Source organism: Anguilla rostrata, chromosome 8 (assembly GCF_018555375.3).
Source record: "Anguilla rostrata isolate EN2019 chromosome 8, ASM1855537v3, whole genome shotgun sequence".
Classification (NCBI taxonomy): domain Eukaryota; kingdom Metazoa; phylum Chordata; class Actinopteri; order Anguilliformes; family Anguillidae; genus Anguilla; species Anguilla rostrata.
Window position 1 is genome coordinate 8790098 of NC_057940.1, and position 19107 is coordinate 8809204.

General features: G+C 48.4%; 1 protein-coding gene across 3 annotated transcripts in view; it reads right to left on the reverse strand.

Annotated features, from left to right (window-relative positions):
* Positions 1-19107, reverse strand: part of LOC135260741 (SWI/SNF-related matrix-associated actin-dependent regulator of chromatin subfamily D member 3) — a 52608-nt gene extending 33501 nt beyond the window's left edge. For 2 of the 3 annotated variants that reach the window (XM_064346228.1, XM_064346226.1), the window contains exon 1: positions 3835-3940. In XM_064346228.1, the coding sequence (XP_064202298.1) occupies positions 3835-3915 (81 nt within the window). In that variant the 5' untranslated portion in view covers positions 3916-3940. Of the gene's footprint in view, positions 1-3834; positions 3941-18537 lie in introns of those variants that run through there. The other variant, XM_064346227.1, reaches the window with a different exon arrangement.

Sequence of the window (19107 nt, forward strand, 5' to 3'; positions counted from 1 at the left end):
AAAGAGCAGAACTGCGTCTCTGTCGCGATATGGGGCCACTTTCACTCTGCATAAAAGAGCAGAACTGCGTCTCCGTCGCGATATCGGGCCGCTTCCACTCTGCGTAAAAGAGCAGAACTGCGTCTCCGTCGCGACATGGGGCCGCTTCCACTCTGCAGAACCACGTCTCCGTCAGCCCCTCTCTGCACGCACTGGAAGTTTCGTCGGGGCGCGGAAACGTCGTCCTACACGGCCTGATTCACAGAGGAGTTTAACCGTCTTTGTGAGGGGGCGAAGGGAGAGGCTCTTTATCTTTGCGGGAATACATTTGTGATTAAGGTCAGGTGTGGACTTTTCAAGGATGGGAAGGAAATAAAAATGTAAGTCGCCAAAAATAAATTTTTTAAACGGCTTCGTTTTTGAGACCAGGGGAGAGATGGGGACAGAGCCCCACTGAAGAGCGAGAAATGATAACCATGGCGATGGTTATCATCAGTACAGACACACACACACAGAAACACACACACAAATAAAGACACACACACACACACATAGCCATGCATGCATGCACACACACACACACACACACAGACAATTTCACGGTGGCAGCTTTTTCATTAGCAGGTGGCTACACCACCTGCCTGCTCAGTACCTGGAGCCAGGTGCCGAGCACCATTCCCTGCGTATTTACAGTCTTTGCTAGAGGAGAGGTCCGCGCCGATTTTCTCAGCTGAACGGTACAGAGAGGTGTCCTCGCTGGGAGTCCAGCACACAGCCATCTGGCTTCTGTGTCCCGATGTCCGCCAACATTCGCCCCGGAGATTAAAACACGGGGTCAACGTTTGCCCCCCTCCTCCCCTTGCTTAACGACGGGAAAAACGTCCATCTGTGCTCCCCTCACCTGCCTCTGTCCCCTGTTATCTGCACCTCACTCACCTCCCCCCCCCGCCCCCTCCGAGACTCACAGCTGCCGGGACGTCCCGTCCGAGGACACCATCCACCGTCGCCCATTATTTTAACGACCACCTTTTTTACGAGCGGCCGTTAAAAAAACAGCAGCGTCTAATTAATGAAATGACAAGATATTAAAAGCGACAAGGCGGCCGGTGCGTTCGCATACGCCCACTCGCTTCAAGCGGAACTCTGACTGATTAATCGCTCACCGTAACCCTCAGAGGAAAAAAAGCCAACCTCCACACTTTGGCCCTGCAGAAAAGCGGTGGAGTGGCTGTTTCTAAGCGAAAAGACGTTTTCTAGAGGATTGCAACCACGTTAAACTTCCCCCTCCCCACTCCCCATCAACTGATCATAACTGCCAGGCACTGATTACAGGGGAACCTCACGACAAACTGGGGCCAGAACGAGAGCTCTGCACAACCCCAGCGTCACTCTCAGTTTTAATCGATTACTTTCCACCAGACGGGCAATAAAACAGCCGAACCGCCTCGGCCCGTAGCTCATCGGATCAGGCGTGACGATACGACCTCCTCGGTGTTTAATAAACGACAAACAGATGGTCACTAAGTGCACCGACCTGGTCACAATTTTCTCTTCCTGCCCCCCCCCCCCCCCGCCCCAGGTGGGTGCACATCACAGAGGTAACTGCCTGCACACCAAGAGGTGGGAAGTCCAGGGGTCAGAAAGTAAAAGTCCTGCCATGTGGTTTTTCTTCCAGCCATGAACTCAGCCCAGCACAGCTGATTTCACCAATTATTTCTACCTCCTGGCTGAGGAACTGTGCTAATGAGCGAACTTTCTGGACCCGGACTTTCCACCTCTACTTTACTAGACGCCGTCGATGGCGCGTAAGGACACATCGCCGACTTTGGCCGCGACTGAACTCAACTTCGCTCGTCGTCGGCTCAGACTAATCATTCAAAAGGAAATCGCAGCAAGACACCCTTTTTGGGGGGCTGCTTGTTCGTCTTTAATTTTTGAGTTGCCTGTCACTAATGAGTCTGGGTGAGAACTTAGCCTCTTTTAGGGTGGAGAACTTTACTGTGATGATGCCTTGGATGGTATGGTCACCATAGTGTGACTACTCTACTCGAGTCCAGGCACAAACATGACCGCAAGCTTCAACCACCTGGCGGGTGGATATGATGGGGAGTACCACAGGACCCTGAACCAATCACAACTTCGTTCTCCGTTGCAAAGGTCCACGATTGGTTCAAATTTGAGAGTCGCTGACGGCACATGTCAGCTCATTCTGGAGATCGTGAAGCTTCTTGGTGTGAGCTCCACTTACGAGAACTCCCTCCGCAGAGGTTACTGGCCCGGTCAGACGGGGTGCATGCGAACTGCTCAGAGTCCACAAAAGACGTTTGAAGCTTCGATGCACTGGCAGTTAAGTGAAGCGCGCTCCCGGGCAAGAACGGCTCCCGGATCGGGGCTAAAAACAGAACGAGGCGCGGGTAAAACAATCGGGCGCACGGGGGACTTCCCGACACCGTCTTGGAGTAACGTCTCATTTAGCGTGGGCTAATCCGCGCAGGCGCAGGGGACCTCTCTAGGGGGCGCTCTCGCACGAAGCCCCGCAGGTCTCTCTCTCTCAGACGGCACGTCGGGAAGCTCGCCTCAAACGGGCGACGACTGCTCATGAGAGCACGACGCACGCGTGACGCTCGCTCAGGAGACAGGAAGCAGCGCAGCGGTACCAGAAGGATATGTCGTCCTTTTTTTTTTTTTACAAAAAGGAACGCAGGGGACTAACTGATTGGTCCCCCGCAGACAGGAATGAGACAGTTCACGTTCTGCGCGGATGGCGCCGTCCAATAGCGGGAGAGAACCCGCTCTGTTCTGTGGCTGAGGAAACAACAGGGCTTTAGGCTCATTAGAAGCCCGGGACCGTATTAAAGATGCCCCCCTCCTCTGCCCCAGCTGCATGTGCACCCTCCAGTCCCCCCCCCCCCCCCCCGCGCTACGTCCGTTTGAGGAACGCACGCTGTGTTCTCGTGTCCCAGCACTCTGACACCGTCCCTCCTACCCCCCGCCCCCAAGCGCGCTCGCCCCCCCCAGGCGTGACCGAGTCGTTCCCTCTCCACGGCCACCCCCCCACCCCGCTCGCCGAACCCTGCATGCTCCTTGGCCAGGGTCCGGGGATCGCCACGGAAACGGCTGTCCCGCAGGTGACCTGGTTCTGCTCGCTCTGTGCCCCCCACCCCCCCGACCCCCAAGGTGAACAGAGCTCCAGGGGCTGTTTTTAGGCAGCTGTCCACATGGTGTCCGGCACACTCCAAACACACCAGCACCCGTTCCGCTCTCTCTTCTATTTAACCCCTCTCTCCTCTTTCTTGGATTGCAAAAAAAAAGCCCCCCTGCACCTCACCCCCTCTCACTAACCCCCACCGACACACACACACACACACACACAGACACACACACACACCTTTAAAAAGAAACTGCATGAGATTCAGGGGGCTGGAAATAACCTTCACACGGCTGTCCCAGCTATCTCATGCGTACAGTACTGTCTCACACACACACACACAGACGCACACACACACACACACACACATAGACACATGCACACACACACAGACGCACACACAGACACACGTGCATGCGCACACACGCGCACACACACACACATACAGACACATGCACAAATGCACACACACTCACTCATATACAGACACATGCACGCACACACACACACACAGACGCACACATACACACACAAATGTACACACGCACATGCACACACACACAAACACACACACGCACGTGCTCACGCACACACGCACACATACACACACGCACGTGCTCACGCACACAGGCACACACGCACACACACACACACACGCACACTTCCGAGCCCCAGCTGTCCCCCACAAAAGACATCCCCTTACTCACCACTCCATGGACCAGGAACTCAAACAGTTTGCTCTTGGTAGCCTTGCGGGCTCCCCCAGCCGTGTCCTCCTCAGAAGCCATCCGCTTGCACCCCTTCCCCCCCCCTCTGCTCCCGTTCTTTCGTATTTCCCCCTTTCCCCTTCTCTTTCTTCCCGTCTTTCTTCCTTTTCTTTTCCTTGTGTCGGCTTTGTTGGACCCCCCTCCTCCTCCTCCTCCTCCTCCTCTGCCTCCCCTTCCCAGTTCTCCTTACTTCTCCCTCCGCTAAAGCCTGCCTTTCAAACCAGCCGTCCTTTCCCCCCACTCTCTCTCTCTCTCTCTCCCTCTCTCTGTCTCTCCCTCTCTCTCTCTCTCTCCCTCTCTCTCTCTCTGTCTCCCTCTCTGGCTCCGGTACCCCCTCTCTGTCTCCCTCTCTGTTTTTTAACGTGCAGTCCCAGCCGGGTCCCACTCTGGCACTTCTTTTCTTTTTTTCTTTTTTTTTTTTTACATGCGCTGCCTTTCACAATCCTGCTGGAGGAGGAGGAGGAGGACCAGGACGGGGAGGGCGGGGGTCCGGCAGGGGGTTTCCGGCGGGCCCACCCTCGCGGACCCCCGCGCAGCTGTTGCGTTCCATTGGCCGACGAGGGCACGCGGGGTCTGACAGGCTGACGCCGGGGCGCCGTTCGTAATATTTCGGGGACTGGCCGGGGTCTCGACTCGCACTTTCGACGCACTCGCCTGTGCGCCGCGGTCGCCGCCGGCAACGGTGCGCGAGCTACGCGCTCACACACAGCAGAAAGCCTTCGTTCTGACGGGGGGGGGGGGCTTAAAGGGACCACGCCACATTTAGCAAACCTGCCACTCCTGTCGTTTCCGTTTGTAACCTGTGGTTGTTTTTTTTTTTTTACCCACAGTGTATTTCTCATCTGATGGTTGGCTACATAATTCCAGGCAGCATGTCAATTTAGAGCAACAAGAAAAAAAAAACATAACTAGAATAGATTGCATTTTTTTTTTTTGAAAGGTCATTTAAGGTAGACATTCAGCAATTAAGGTCCCTGCAGCCAAGGCAAATTACCACAACTTAAACACATCAGTAAAATATCAGTAAATACAGGACGCACAGAGCAACGTGCGGAATTTCAAATGCCACTGTCCGAAAAGGCAAAGACGGCATAAAGTGTCAAATAAAAAAAGCATTCCCCCCCTCCAAAATTCAAATCTTAAAATTCAAGCTGTGTGAGACTGTAAATTATCTAGGTCGTCATTATTTTGCCACTCTTTTCGATCGCGCTGCAAACCAGACGGCTTTTATTCTTTCTCTCTTTTCCTCTCTCTGGGTGCGGCGGTGCCGACCTCCTCTCTCTCACGCGGGGTTTTGATCCAGTACCAATCGGCAGGCAAACAGCCGCCTCTGAGCAGAATTCATACGTGGTGTGAAAATTCAATCTGAGGCATTAGGGAGAGGGGGGTGGCCGGGGGAGGGCGAGGGTGAGGGTGAGGGGGGTGGAGGTATGGTGGGTGGGTGTGGGGATGGGGGGGTGGGTGCGGGGATTGAGGGGGGGGGGGGGGGGAGGAGGCTTACACAGAGCCACGTCTGTAGCCAATACATGAATATTCTCCCAAATATGGAATTTACGCTGAAAAATGTCAAGCGCTCCCTTGAACTCGCCCGTCAGAATGTACGCGCGTGGTAAACGCCGCGCGGGAACTCAGCTGCAGTTTCCATCGCGCTACCTCGGCTCCGGAACCTTCCGACAGAACAATGCGCAGGGGAGAAAAGAGAGGAGCCCCCCCCAACCCCCCCACCCCCCCCCCTCCGCTCCTCTTCACTCCCCTCCTCAAATATTAATATGTCTGACTGCATCTGAATGACAAAAGGCTCCCTGGCGGCGCCCCGATCAAAGCAGCAGACGGCCCTCTTGACTGGGCGGTCGGGCGCGAGGCCTCTCTCACCCCCCCCCCCCCCACGCAGACGCTTTTCAATTGTTCCCGAAAAATAACTGCCCCAGCAGACCGGAGGGACCTCTGAGGTAATTTAATTAAACGTAACGCGCTTCCCGGCGATGGGTCTCTCTTCGGCCAGAGACCTCTGTTCAAAGCCAAAGCCAAGAGGGGCTTTTTTTGTTGTTGCTGGTTTCATACAGTGGCTTTGACAGAAGGGGGGGAGGGGGGCGCTGCTACCCAAGCCAGTGGTTTTCGGGCTCCCGCCTATGTGGGTGTGAATGCCGTCCGCGTGCGTGCATCTTTGCAGTTAGCCGCTCATCTTTGCGTTACGTTGTTCTTAACCAGAGCCACGCACACGACTCAGTTTGTATTCATTTATGTGATTGAAGCTGCTGGGTAAAGCCTCTTGCTCAAGGGTATAACGGAAATGCCCCATCACCGGAGATTTGAACCTGCAATCCCGTAACCGACAAGCCACACTTCTCATCCGCTACGCTATACAGCTGCCCGTTCAGGTACTGCTAAACGGCAAGCAATTGTCTGTAGGTGCGTGTGAAAAGGCAAATGGGTGGCTTGGGTTTTGCCTAAAACAGAATCTTTGTTCTAATTCGAATGTTTTTCCTCAAAAACCTCGGGTTGTGTCGAGTAAACCCATTTAGAACACAACAACGGACACATGAGTCTTATGTAGTTTAGACCCTAAATCAGGGCTACTCAACTCCAGGTACTGCAGGCTGGAGTGTTTGCAGGTATTTACACCAACCGTGCACTACACCACCACATTTCATCAATGAGCTTACCTCCTGAGCCAAGGAGGTGAAAAAATGAGTGAAATCAGGTGGCGTGGTGCAGGGTCGAAGCAGAGGCTGTGGCCTGCAGGACCTGGAGTTGAGGAGCACTGCTAACCACTTCGTGCCGTGTTTTGACAGAAGTTCCAACGGAAGCCTCCGCCTACCTCTATGACATCACAAAGAACGATTCTGCTCTTTGTTACACAATAATACAAGTGAAATTACTGGAAAGACGCACGATTCCTAACTCCATGCATATGAATAGCTGCTCAAAGTTGTGGAGAATGTGCCGTGACATCTGACTGAGTAGAGGACTGAGTAAGTCTGACTTAGCGATGCCGTGCGTGGTTCTGATTTGAGAGGCTGTGGTAGGATGTTTACAGAAGCAGTAAAAGGCTGTAGGTGCAGTTTTTGGCACGGGCAGCACGTATGTGAGTGTGGTGGGCGGAGCGGGGTACCCCTGGGTACTGCGCAGGGACCGGCGTTTTGTAGTTCGGCCAAGACTGCAATCTGGGAAATTCTGGAACTCCGTGCCATTAGATAATTTAATTACCGCGTGGAATGTTTCCAGAGAAAACATAAATGACTCAAGAAATATCACGCAGCCATACATGTGCACGCAAACGCAAGCGCACACACACACACACACACTTCTTTAAAAAAAAAAAAGTATCATTTGAAGTAGCATCATTCTGTTACTCGACGGCCAAACAGTATGATGTTCTTGTGAGAATAATCCCATATTACAATAAGGCAATCTGGTCAAATAACAAACAAGCACAGCATAAGCCAGTTTTGCTGAAGGACAGCATAAGCCTAGTTTTGCTGAAGGAAGTATGCTATCGTATTCCTTTCTATCTTATGTGTTAAGCAAACTACCGTGAAGCAGGCAGTCAAGTCGATGAGAAGAGTCAAGAGTTTAACGTTAACGGTCTGCCCAGGGTGAGTGCCGCTGACCTGCCCCCTGCTGTTCAACGCGGGTAACTTCAAAATGACAGCGTTGGCTGTAACGTGGAAGAATCACCACACGAGGTCGCTGCAGATCATCAAATAGGCACTACCATTCCTGCAGTGGATTTGGTGCAAAACTCAGAGCTCCGATTGCGAATAATATTGTGGTATTCGGCTTTCATAAACATAAACTTAACATAGTAGTTTCATATTGTGTATATAAGTGGCAGCAGCTATTTTTACTTAATATTTGTGTTTCATGTATTACAGGGATATTACACTTTTATAAACCAATAAACAGATTATTCTTTCAAAAAAGTGTATACAATCCTACTTTCAGTTGGAGCTATTTCCTATGGTGCATGGAAACTAAGACCGCAGCTAATCGCAAAAAGCATACACTAAAAATGTAGAAATAATATTTAAAAACTCCAGAAAGTGACTTTCTGCACTTTCTCTTTAAGAAAAACGTGGCAGTATAAAGTTCTGGCTACTGTTACTGTGTGTGTATTATATTTTATAACAACACAATTTCGACAACGTTAAGTTCAACTGCGTTGGGGGGCCAGCAATGTTTTCACAACGTCACCTCACAATGTCCGATGTAAAATTCAACCAATCAACAGCTTCGCTACACTTCAATACAGCATGCCCAGTGGGAGAGAATTAACGAAAAAAAAGAAAAAAAACCTTGCCTCAGGTAACCGTGACAACTCCACATGGCAGCGCAGTGCCAACAAAAGGATTGGACAATGAGGGAAAGGAGGAGGAGCCTGCTGAGTGTCGGAATCCCCCTTGTGGGAACCCGCGTCTCTCCCACTACAACGACTAACAGCACGAATTGGTGACGTCCCAGTCAGGGTAAGGAGAGGGGGAAGGCAAGGCTCCAAAGCTACTGGCCATTAGAGGCAGCTTTAAATTGGCAAACAGGGCAGTGATTCCCCACCCTGTTCTTGGAGCTCTACCATCCGGCAGGTTTTCACTCCAACGCGAACAAAGCACACCTCATTCAACAGCTAGAGCAGAGCTGCCCAACCATGTTCCTGGAAATTTACCATCCAGTAGGTTCACAATCCAACCCTAACAAAGCGCACATCATTCAACAGCTAGAGCAGGGCTGCCCAACTCTGTTCCTGGAGATCTACCGTCCGGTAGGTTTTTACTTCAACCCTAACAAAGTGCACCTCATTCAACAGCTAGAGCATGGCTGCCCAACCCTGTTCCTGGAGATCTACCATCCTGTAGGGTTTCACTCCAACCCTAACAAAGCACTCCACATTCAACAGCAAGAGCAGGGCTGCCCAACCCTGTTCCTGGAGATCTACTATCCTGTAGGTTCTCACTCCAAGCCTAACAAAGCACACCTCATTCAACAGCTAGAGCAGGGCTGCCCAACCCTGTTCCTGGAGATCTACCATCCAGTAGGTCCTCACTCCAAGCCTAACAAAGCACACCTCATTCAACAGCTAGAGCAGGGCTGCCCAACCCTGTTCCTGGAGATCTACCATCCAGTAGGTCCTCACTCCAACCCTAACACACCTCACTCAACAGTTGGAGATCTTGTTGTGCCACTAATTAGTAGAATCAAGTGTGCAAACAAAATTATGGTTGAAAATGAAAACCAACAGGAGCAGGGTTGGGACACACTGTGGTAGGGCCTGAACTGGGAACAAAGTCAGGGTCTCCAGTGTGGCCCATAAACGGAGGAGGGGTTCTGGGTGGGGTTGGAGGGCCTTGTGACAAAAAACCAAAACAAAATTCTTGTTTTACAACGTGGCATGTCTATGAACTTGATGGCCTATCTTGCTAATCGCTTTCCTAAACAGAATTCAATAAAGATAAAAACCCAATTTCAAGATTCACACAGAAACAACATTTTAAATGAGCATCCTGTGAGGATTGTTGACCAAGATGGAATACAATAAAATTCCTTAAATCATATCAAACTAAAAAGATTACAGGACACTTCTTGCAATGTCTACATTGAATAGAATGACTATATAAGGAATAAGTATGCGCTAACAGCTGAATCAACACCAGATAGATTTTAGTAGTATTTGAATAAATACCTTCAGGCTATTACAATTTTTTCTTTCTTTATGGTCTATTGTATAGTATAGGTTTTTCTTCAGCAAACAATTTTCAATACACGTTGACAAGGCCAAATATCCAATAACCTGTAACTCCTTTGTCAATAGAATTTATATGAATTGTCTAAGAGGAACAACCAAGTCGTTGTCTGAGGGATTCTGCAATGAACAAAAAACAAATAAACCTCTTCCTGCAATTATTGCGATGCATTTTCAAGGATAGACAGTTTCCACCACATACCAACTAATAACACAGAAACACTGTACGGTATGTTTCATAATCTATACTGTTTTCATTTTTTTGCACCCTTGAATGTTCACATGCTCACTAATATTATACATCCCAACCAAAATGGCTTGTGAAAAAATGGATATTATTCAGAAATGTTTTGTATTATTCGATAAACCAAGGCCAGACTCCGCAGCGGTAGGTTGTGCAATGTGTACTGAAAAGGCAGTTGATATCATGACAATGACAAAGCAATGCAAAAAAAAATAAAAATAAATACTTTCGCTGACAAAAAGGCTACCTCCATCACTGCATTACCTATCAGAGTGGGCTGGACATCAGCACCCCTTCAGTACCAAGGGGAGAAGCGCTCAGGTGTGGGGCCACAAACCGAAAATCGTCCCCAAGATTTGAGCGTGAAAGTAACCTGCACACACGAGCCCTCGGGCAATCGATTTTGATTGGTCTGTGAGGATTTAATGGGCGTCGGTCCCAGAAGGGGAGAAACGGGCAAGCGACCAAGCGACCAGTGAGAGGGTAGGGTCTGGGTCCAAGTGGGACAGACAGTAATGGAGTGATGTTTGTTTTTTTTTGAGTACAATGTGGAGGGCAGCCAGTCTCTGCAATCAGACCCCCAGCAGGGCACGGACGGATCAGGAGTCCTGGGCCCTGCGAACGCCAACAGGGGCCCCTCCCTTGCCGGAGAAAAAGCAGCAGGGTTTGTCAGGGCCCCTTGAGGGCCCCCTTAACATTGGGCCCCTGGGCCGGGGGTCCAACGGGCCCGTTCTCTAATCTGATCCATGTTTGCCGCAGGGGCTTCAAACAGAGATCCTTTGGCGCATGCTGCACCCCTCCGCGGTTGCCACGGCACCCGCTGATGCTCAGTGATTCCGATGGCTGGGCTCCGAGCCAAAAGCCTGGAACCTCCCAGTTCCGGCTCTGTCCAGTCTCATCAGACAGCCCCGCAACTGGGACAGCCCCGGGGCGCTGCTCCTTTTTTAAACATGCTAGCCCAGGACACAGATCAAAGTCAGGCTACACTGTAAGAGCGGTAAACACTAACAGAGCAGATAACCCACCCTGCAGATCGTGAACTCATGAAAAGCTTTTTTTTTTTTGGGGGGGGGGAAGTCATTTCCTTTATTTGCTTGGGTAAAGCTATAGCATATTTTGTGATGGGTACAATGAACAGGCTCCACGCTTTTAATTCTGTAGCCGAGCAGTGGGTGTAACATACTATGAGAATAAGTTCCATTTCCCTAATGCAATAGACTGTATAATGAGGTGTTTTCGTTTGAATTAAAGCTTTGAGTATGCAAATAATGCCAACAGATTCAATTGACGTTAATGTTTTGGTTTGGTCTGATTTGGTTTTTTTTCAAAAATGCTAATTTATTTTGGAGCCATCAGCAAAATTACAATCAGTTACCCACAATTTCCTGCAGCTTTAAAAAAAAAAAAAAAAAAATCAGGCAGAGGATCAGGGAATGCATAAACTGCACAGGGCGACTGGAATTGGTTTGGCAAGCTGCCCGTGAGCGGGGGATGAATAGAAACTTGGGAGACTGAAGTGAAAAGATTGAATCAGGAGGGTTTCAGAACGGCACCTAAATCAGAATGGCTGCCCTCACCTGCTGCGAGCAGACGTGGGTCTCCCTGAATAGAGGCGGACTGCACACAATGGCCAGAACCAGAGGGGTTCAGGCCATGGAAAGTAATTTACAGTTCACCGCACCGAACTGGTGAATAGGCCCCAGGTCTTTGGACTGCTTGCCGCTGTGAGTTGGGTTTTTTTTCTCTTTTTTTTTCATTAATTATTTTTTTTTTAACATCTGGTTTCGTTTGCTGGAGTTCGGGCAACATGAATGTTTTTTGGTTTTGTCCAGTCATCGCTAGTTGGGTTTCACCCCAACCGGTTTGGATTAGCACTGATCACCAATCACTATCATTGTCACTAATGTCTTTAGTGCACGAGTCCAGTCTTACTTCCTGGAATTTATTAATTTGGAATTTTGTGCAGATTCTAACCGTCTGTGCAGCTAACGAACCCGAGACCACTTTGCACAATCAGACTCGAAAGCATAGTTTTTTGGTTTGCTGAGTTTGGAAAAAGCTTTCACATCGATCAAACGAACCAAATGTAGAGTCCAAATGTGCTTAGTTTAGAAGACGCCCTCAAAACAAGCCCAATGTGAAAGCCTCAAAATGTGAAATACTTTGCAGTTTCCAAAGGAAAAGGGGAATAATTCAGCTTTGTTTCAGGGCCAGAGGTGGAAAGTACAGGGGTCAGAATGTAAAAGTCCTGCCATGTGTTTCTTCCACCCATGAACTCAGCCAGCTGATTTCACTAATTAGCTCTACCTCCTGGCTGAAGAACTGCACTATTTAGCAAATCCATATAACTGGAACAAAATCCTGGGGAGGATTTTCACTTTGTGAATCTGGATTTACCACCTCATTTCAAGGCACAGTTTCTAGGGATAAAAACGTTGCTATTGGGATTGTGGAAACAAAGCACCTGTAATTCCAGGATTTATTTGGTGTTGAGCTGCTTGGCTGGATGCTTGGCTTATCCCATGTTCAACGAATCACTGTACAACACACGATCACGAGACTGACTTCTGCAGCCACACAGGGGTTAAGATTCCTCTAGCGCCCTCTATCTTTCGACAGGCAGGAGCTTTCCAAGAAACAACCTGGAAGGTATTCCTATTTGCTGTAACCACCGATAGCTGGATCTTTTCTCTGTGTTCCAACAAAACAGCTGCAGGTGGTGCAGGGGGGCCATCCCTCAGAGGAAAGAATTCACCGGAATCTGAGCGAGGTTTCTCCACATGGTGGCTTCGTCGCCAAAACCCCTAACCCCAAAGACACCAGCCAGATTTGGTTCCCTCCCAGGGAAACCCGAAGACCTGTCCCTAGTCCTAATCCCAACATTTGCGTCTGCATTGCCAGTCGATAGTCCTCATCTTGTAGTAGTCCTTCCCTTGAAGAGTCCAAATATGACCATTTCTCGTTCTTGGCCCAGGGCCATAATGACCAACGAAAAACACCTGGTTTGAATCTCACGAGGGGCCACTCAAGAAGAAAGGACCACACAGGCAGACTGTTCTGGCATTTACACTAATTTGCCGACTCAAAATGGGGTGGGGAGTTGGGGAGGAGCACGGAGAGCATATGTGGACATGGAAATCATATCATCATACATGGATAGTCGGCAGTCACCCTCATTAGATAGTATCTCAACAGGTCAAGAGACTTCATTGGTAGTCTCTCCTCTGTGGAGGAGATATTCAGCAATAGAAGGTACTCCTGGCAGCCATATTTTATCTGAAGTGGCCGCTGTGACCTCCTGACCTACACTCTCTTGTACCTCCACTCCGCTCTTTTTTTCGACCCGGGATTCCAACGCAAACGCTGCACCAGCGTGACTACGACTAAATCCTGAGTCATCCACTGAAAGCCACACAGCTCAATTTGCCCGTGTCAAACCCTTTGTAGTATCTGGGGGTATGACAAATGGCGGCTTATACACCAAGAACTATGGCCCCTTTTTTTATGATCGGTCACGGGTCAAAGTCATGAAGGGTCACGGTGTTTAGGGTGGTCACAGTTCTGACTCTGCCCCAGTAGGTCTGAGGGTTCACATCCCAAGTAGCTTGTATACCTTAAAGTGCTAAGCGTGGGCTATACTGAGCCTATTCACATCCAATAAAATTTATTGCCGGTAATTGATTAAACCATGGCAAGCATCCTGCTCAAAATCTCACATGACATTGAAAGCCTATCTCAAAACCTCTTAGCCTGGCCTTGATGGAAAATTCTCCCTCTTTATCAGTTAAAACGTTTTTTAACTGATAACATTTTGACATTTCACATATTAACAAAACTACTGAGAGCTGCATATAGACCAAAAACCCTTCTGTTCTTTTTTTCCCACGAAAACACTGAACACAACATTCATGTTCATAAAGCACAGCTTTTTTAAAAATATTTATTACAAATAAATTATATTTAATATATATTTGTTGATATTACCAAACTTGCTTGCATGTAATTCTTTATCCCTGTGACATTAGATTTTGTGCATAGCAGTCTGATGGTTAACCATTTTGTCCACGACAAAAGACCAGTTTTCAGGAAATCGTTCAGGAATAACAAAGCATATTATGTGCACTATTTGTACATTTTTTCATGCGAGAATCAACACCCCAACACCCAGTTCCTTCAAATAACAAAAATAAATGGCTCAGGCTTAGGGAAGTTTCCTGACAAACAAAGCACAGCCATTTTTTTTGCAGCCAGAAAAATCTCTATCCTACCAAACAAGGAAGTGCACCCATTGTTCCTTTCGCCCTGCAAGAAATACCACAGAAAAAGCAGCTTGCTGCACACTGGGGGGATTTAATACCCTACCGACTCTTTCTTTAGCATCAGATCGACCAAAACTCATGGAGTTCAAGTGCATGTCCAAGAGCCTTGGGACAAAGATTTTGGAGATTTGGGGAGTCTCCTCCAGACGTGATGAAGCACACTAAATCTACAGACTGCGAGACTAGCTATAGAGAATGTATTCTTATTTATGAAAGCTTCCTAAGCTCCCAAAAGCAGACTAAAGAATTAAAATAAAAGAGCAGTAATAAAAAAATGCACAATAATAAAGGCTCTAAATTTCATCTCAAAATGGTTGACAACAGAGTGGCAGTGAGCTAAACTTCGCAGGATTAAATTTTGGAGGCACGGCACTGTGTCTGTAATTAAATGGGATTTTTTCTTCATTAAAAATCAAGCCGCATATAATTTAATATATAAGATGAAAGATAAGCAAGTTGCCATGTATAACAGAATCAACTAAAACAAATGAATGATATATCATGCAGTAGGTCTGACATAAGATAATGAACAGGGACATTGGTTACCCCAAAAAAAATGATTAATTGCTTCACGTAGGGGTTAGATTTGAAGGTCCAAACACAGGTATCATGAACTTCTTCAAAAAAAAAAAAAAAGCTTTGTTCTGGGAAGCCAAATGCCATGCACTGAATGATTTGAACACTGATCAGAAAAAATTATCAATTATTTTTTAAAAGTAATAAATCAAACAAATACCATCCCCCTTTTTTACACAAAACAAGCATGCTGGTCACTGAAATGAACGCAAAATATTATGTGAATTACAAATAACACCTGCATTAATTCCGCCACTCAAAGGGAAGAACACAGGCCTTAACTGTCGAGATTTAAGAAGCGCTGCTATTCCTCTCCACCGGCTCTGTGTCGAGGTTATGAACTCTTTTCTCTCTCTCTTTCTTTCTTCCCAGCATTTCCTCTCGGTCCCTTTTCTCCTCCTCCTCTCCTCTCTCTCTCCAGGACCCGGGATTCCCCACCCGTGGGCGGCGAGACGGCATCAGAACCGGCCTGCTGGGGGTTCCCCCCCCCCCCGCTGCCGCCGCCGCGGTCGGGATGCGAGTTTATCCGTCATGTATCTGCCCGGGAGGCGCGATAAAAAGATTTTCGGCACAGTGGTGGTTGAGCGGGGGGAGGGGGCAGTGGGGGGGGGTGGAAGTGGGGAGCGAGGAGAGGGGGGGGAGGTGGATGGCGCGCGGCGGATGAGAGCGTCTTTGTTGCTCACTCACCCCAGACGTGTCTGCTCGAGGTGGTGGCGGCGGCGGCGGCGGTAAAAGAGAACCGCGATATTCCCCAGACGGAGCCGCGCGCGGGGGCGGGCGAAACCGGGGGCGGGCGAGGACAGCTCGGAGCTCGCCGGGCCGCAATCAGAGTTATCAAACGGAGCGATCCCCCCGGGGAGGATTCCCCCTCTCCTCCCCCCTCCCCCCGCTCGGTGACCGATAAATGGCGCGGGTGCACAGAACGGCTTCGCCGCTCACCGCAGCTCTTACACCTGAGGCAGAGGTCAGGCCGGGCGGCTAGGTGCGCAGACACGGGTGTTCTCATTCCACTGTGACGTGCACAGCACTCTGGTCATTGTTTTGGTTTAACCTCAGCCACCTTCCCTGCCCACAATGGAGAAGTCTCGAGCCAACATGGCAACTGGAGCCAACATGGCAGATGTATTGGACTTCAACAGGATATTTCGTCTCAAATTTTGTGAATGAATATTATTATGAATATTCAGTGATTTTCAGTGAGTTACAATTTTCCTTGAAGAAAAATACTCCATTGTTTTTTCCCATGAGAGACCTGACTGCATCATATGTTTATCAAAATGATCAGTGGACATCAAACATGGAATACTGCATTTTTGCCAACAGCAGTAAACTCTGTCTGGTTTAAAAAATAAGGTGTAGTACCCTGTGAAATAATAATGCTTCCTTCCTTCCATCCATCCGTCCTTTATCTAATTTGCTTATTCCTGGTCAGCGTCGTGGGGGGGCTGGAGTCTACCCAGCATACACTGGGTGAGAGGCAGGAATACATGCTGGACAGGTCGCCAATCCATCGCAGACCTTTAATAATCCTCAAGTATCACAAACAAGTTTTATTAGATAACAGCCTGAATATGACTGTGAAAGAAAATTTTAATAATGTTCAGGAGGGATCTTATCAGGCACTGAAACAACAAACATGTCCAAGGGTCGGCTGAGCCCTTCCCATCCTCGCTGAGCACCAATTCCTTTCATTTGCATCTCACTTCAGATATTACCAACACTGGCAATGATTAAAATAGTCCAGATTTCCAATAATTTCTTTACAATGTCGTACTAGTGCATTTAAAATAGTGGCCAAGTTAAACGGAGCACCTGCACAGCATCAGCAAGGTAACAATGGAGGCAGCCGTCAATCTGTATTTTATACACCACAGCAATGTTTTACTGCCACCACACACAAAAAATCATGTTTGACTGTAAACAAATATAAGCAGTTTTACAAAGCACTGTATTAGAATACCAATATACTAGGTCAGTGCCCATTTTTCCCCAAACGAGAGAAAGATAACTAGATTAATAAATCTTTCAGTTCTTTGTCTTGTGAGTCATGTTCGTATATTGTTGAGTCTTTCAGACACGACACAGTATAATTGTGCTGCATCTCAAAGGAAGCGATATTAGCCAGCATTTGCACCCTTTGGAGAAATTTGCACAGTTTACTGAATGGGAGCCATCCGTTATTAATCAGATTATGACGGGTGGGTATGATTTGCAGGCTCACTGTGCAACTGAACAAGGGGCACAGCATGGGCACAGGGAATGAAAGCCTATATCAACAGAAACACACAGGCAGTAATACTGTATCTTCACAGGCAGCAAAAGCTACAGTATTTGATTGGGACATTACTAGTGAAGCGAAGCAGGGGAGCTATTGGATAAGCGCTAATGAGTTCATTCATCACAGGTGACATCAAGCTGCAATCCACACGATATGAAATGCCTTGCCAACCACGGGCCAAGTTCTTGAGAAGAAGCGTGTTATCATTTGGATATTATCGCCCGACTAGAGCAGTTGATAGGTTTTTCCGGTGCAGGAGGCAACCGCACAGGCACACAAATCACAAACCACCAGCACAAAGCCTGTTTAAAAAAATGTACGTAGAGACTGGGAAGGGCGTCTGACATGTTGAACGTTTGCCACAGGCGGTACAGAAAGCCATTTCGGCGGAAGGAAATCGCATGCCCCTTTGGAATTTTACCCGCGACGCAGGCATTCCTGCCAGCATAAACGCCGTGTTTTCTTTGTACGCTGTCTTGTTTTGTTCAGGGATTTTGCGTCCATTGCATTTTCAAGGCCGAAAAACTATACATACGTATTAAAAACAGCACCACACGCACACTGGAAACGCACCCTGTCTGTTTCCACGCGCACGCCCGCGACAGCCGACAAAGTTTATTTGTCTGCTGTCTAGTCTGTGCTGTGTGTCACACCGAAGGCTATATGTCTGTGGATCCACTCAATCTGTGCAAAGGCGAAAAAATAACACATTTTGTCACCAACTAAGAGCCGAGTTTCTATAATGTGAACAACGTAGCCTCCTCGTATCTGCGCATATCGAAATGAGGAAACAAACGCGATTGCTTGCTGGTGCATTGGTGTCGGGATCATTGCCGTCTGCTTGAACATTAAAGACTAGGCTAGACAAGTAGGGGAGAGGGAGGGGAGGCTGGGGTGATGACAGTGGAAGGTAATTACGGGTGGCGTGGTTGTTGTCTCTGTGGTATTTTGTTCATCAAGTGTCCGTTTCAGACCAGTAAAGGTGGATGACACCTCGTGTCGGCCGAACTCTGAAGAAAACAGAGAAAGGTGTTGTGGAGAGTCTAGAGGGTTAAAAGGGGGAAAAGGTGGGTGATTGTAGCCTACTACAGCGCAATAGCCTACATTTTGCTAATTGGGTACAAAATGTGACAAATACGAGCAAAATAACTCGTTACATGATCATGTTACTGGAAAAAAATTTCAATGCAACGTTTGCTTTGTTGGATATATTCCAAAAGTGAGTTTTCATCATATGCATGTATTCACGCTGTGCTGTACAATTTATTTTACTCGGTGCAAGACACGCAGAGCCAAGATCCAGCCAGAAAACTCCCGTGTTATTCTGGCTGGCGGACAGCCTGACTGTGCCAATGTGGGCTGGGCTGGGCTGCGCAGCATGGTCTTCTAATGGTGGACAGAAAACAATTTGCGTTGGAGAGACCAAAAATTACTGACGGGGAAACGGTTATTAACGCTGAGAATGCGGTGCCGCGGCAAAAAAAACTCCTACCTTTCTGTCCATCGCTGCAATGCAGTCTGCTGTCTCGATGTTGTAGCAAAAAAAAAAACAAAAAAATAAAAAATTAATAATGAAAGAGTCTCTGTCCGGCGCTCTAGTTCTGAACTTCCTCGCGGCTCCAGATTGTGATTCACTCACACTCCCCCCTGGACGTTAGCACGGATAGATGGATGCCTGCTTGGCTCGGAAGGGGCCGAGTCTGGAGGATGGAGCCCGGCTCAGGCGAGGCTTAGTGCGGCGGAGGCAGCGGCGCAGGCGCGGGCACACTTGGAGACCGATCAATTCAAAAGAGGATTAGAAGGGAGCGTCGTCAAATTACCCCGGGACTACGAGTGGTAGATGTTCGCCAGAAATATTCACGGTACGATGGACAGATCTTAGTTTTCCGTGAAGTTCGCGTATACGGGAAACCCATATGTATATAATTCTGCCGATGAGCTCAAAACCTCTGTCAGAAGAACAGGGGGTGTTAGGGGGTGTGAACAAAGTACCTGGCCGAATGAAACCGTTTCACAGAGGTCGCTGGGAGGTAAGAAGCAACTTGTCCTTTCAGCACGTGCA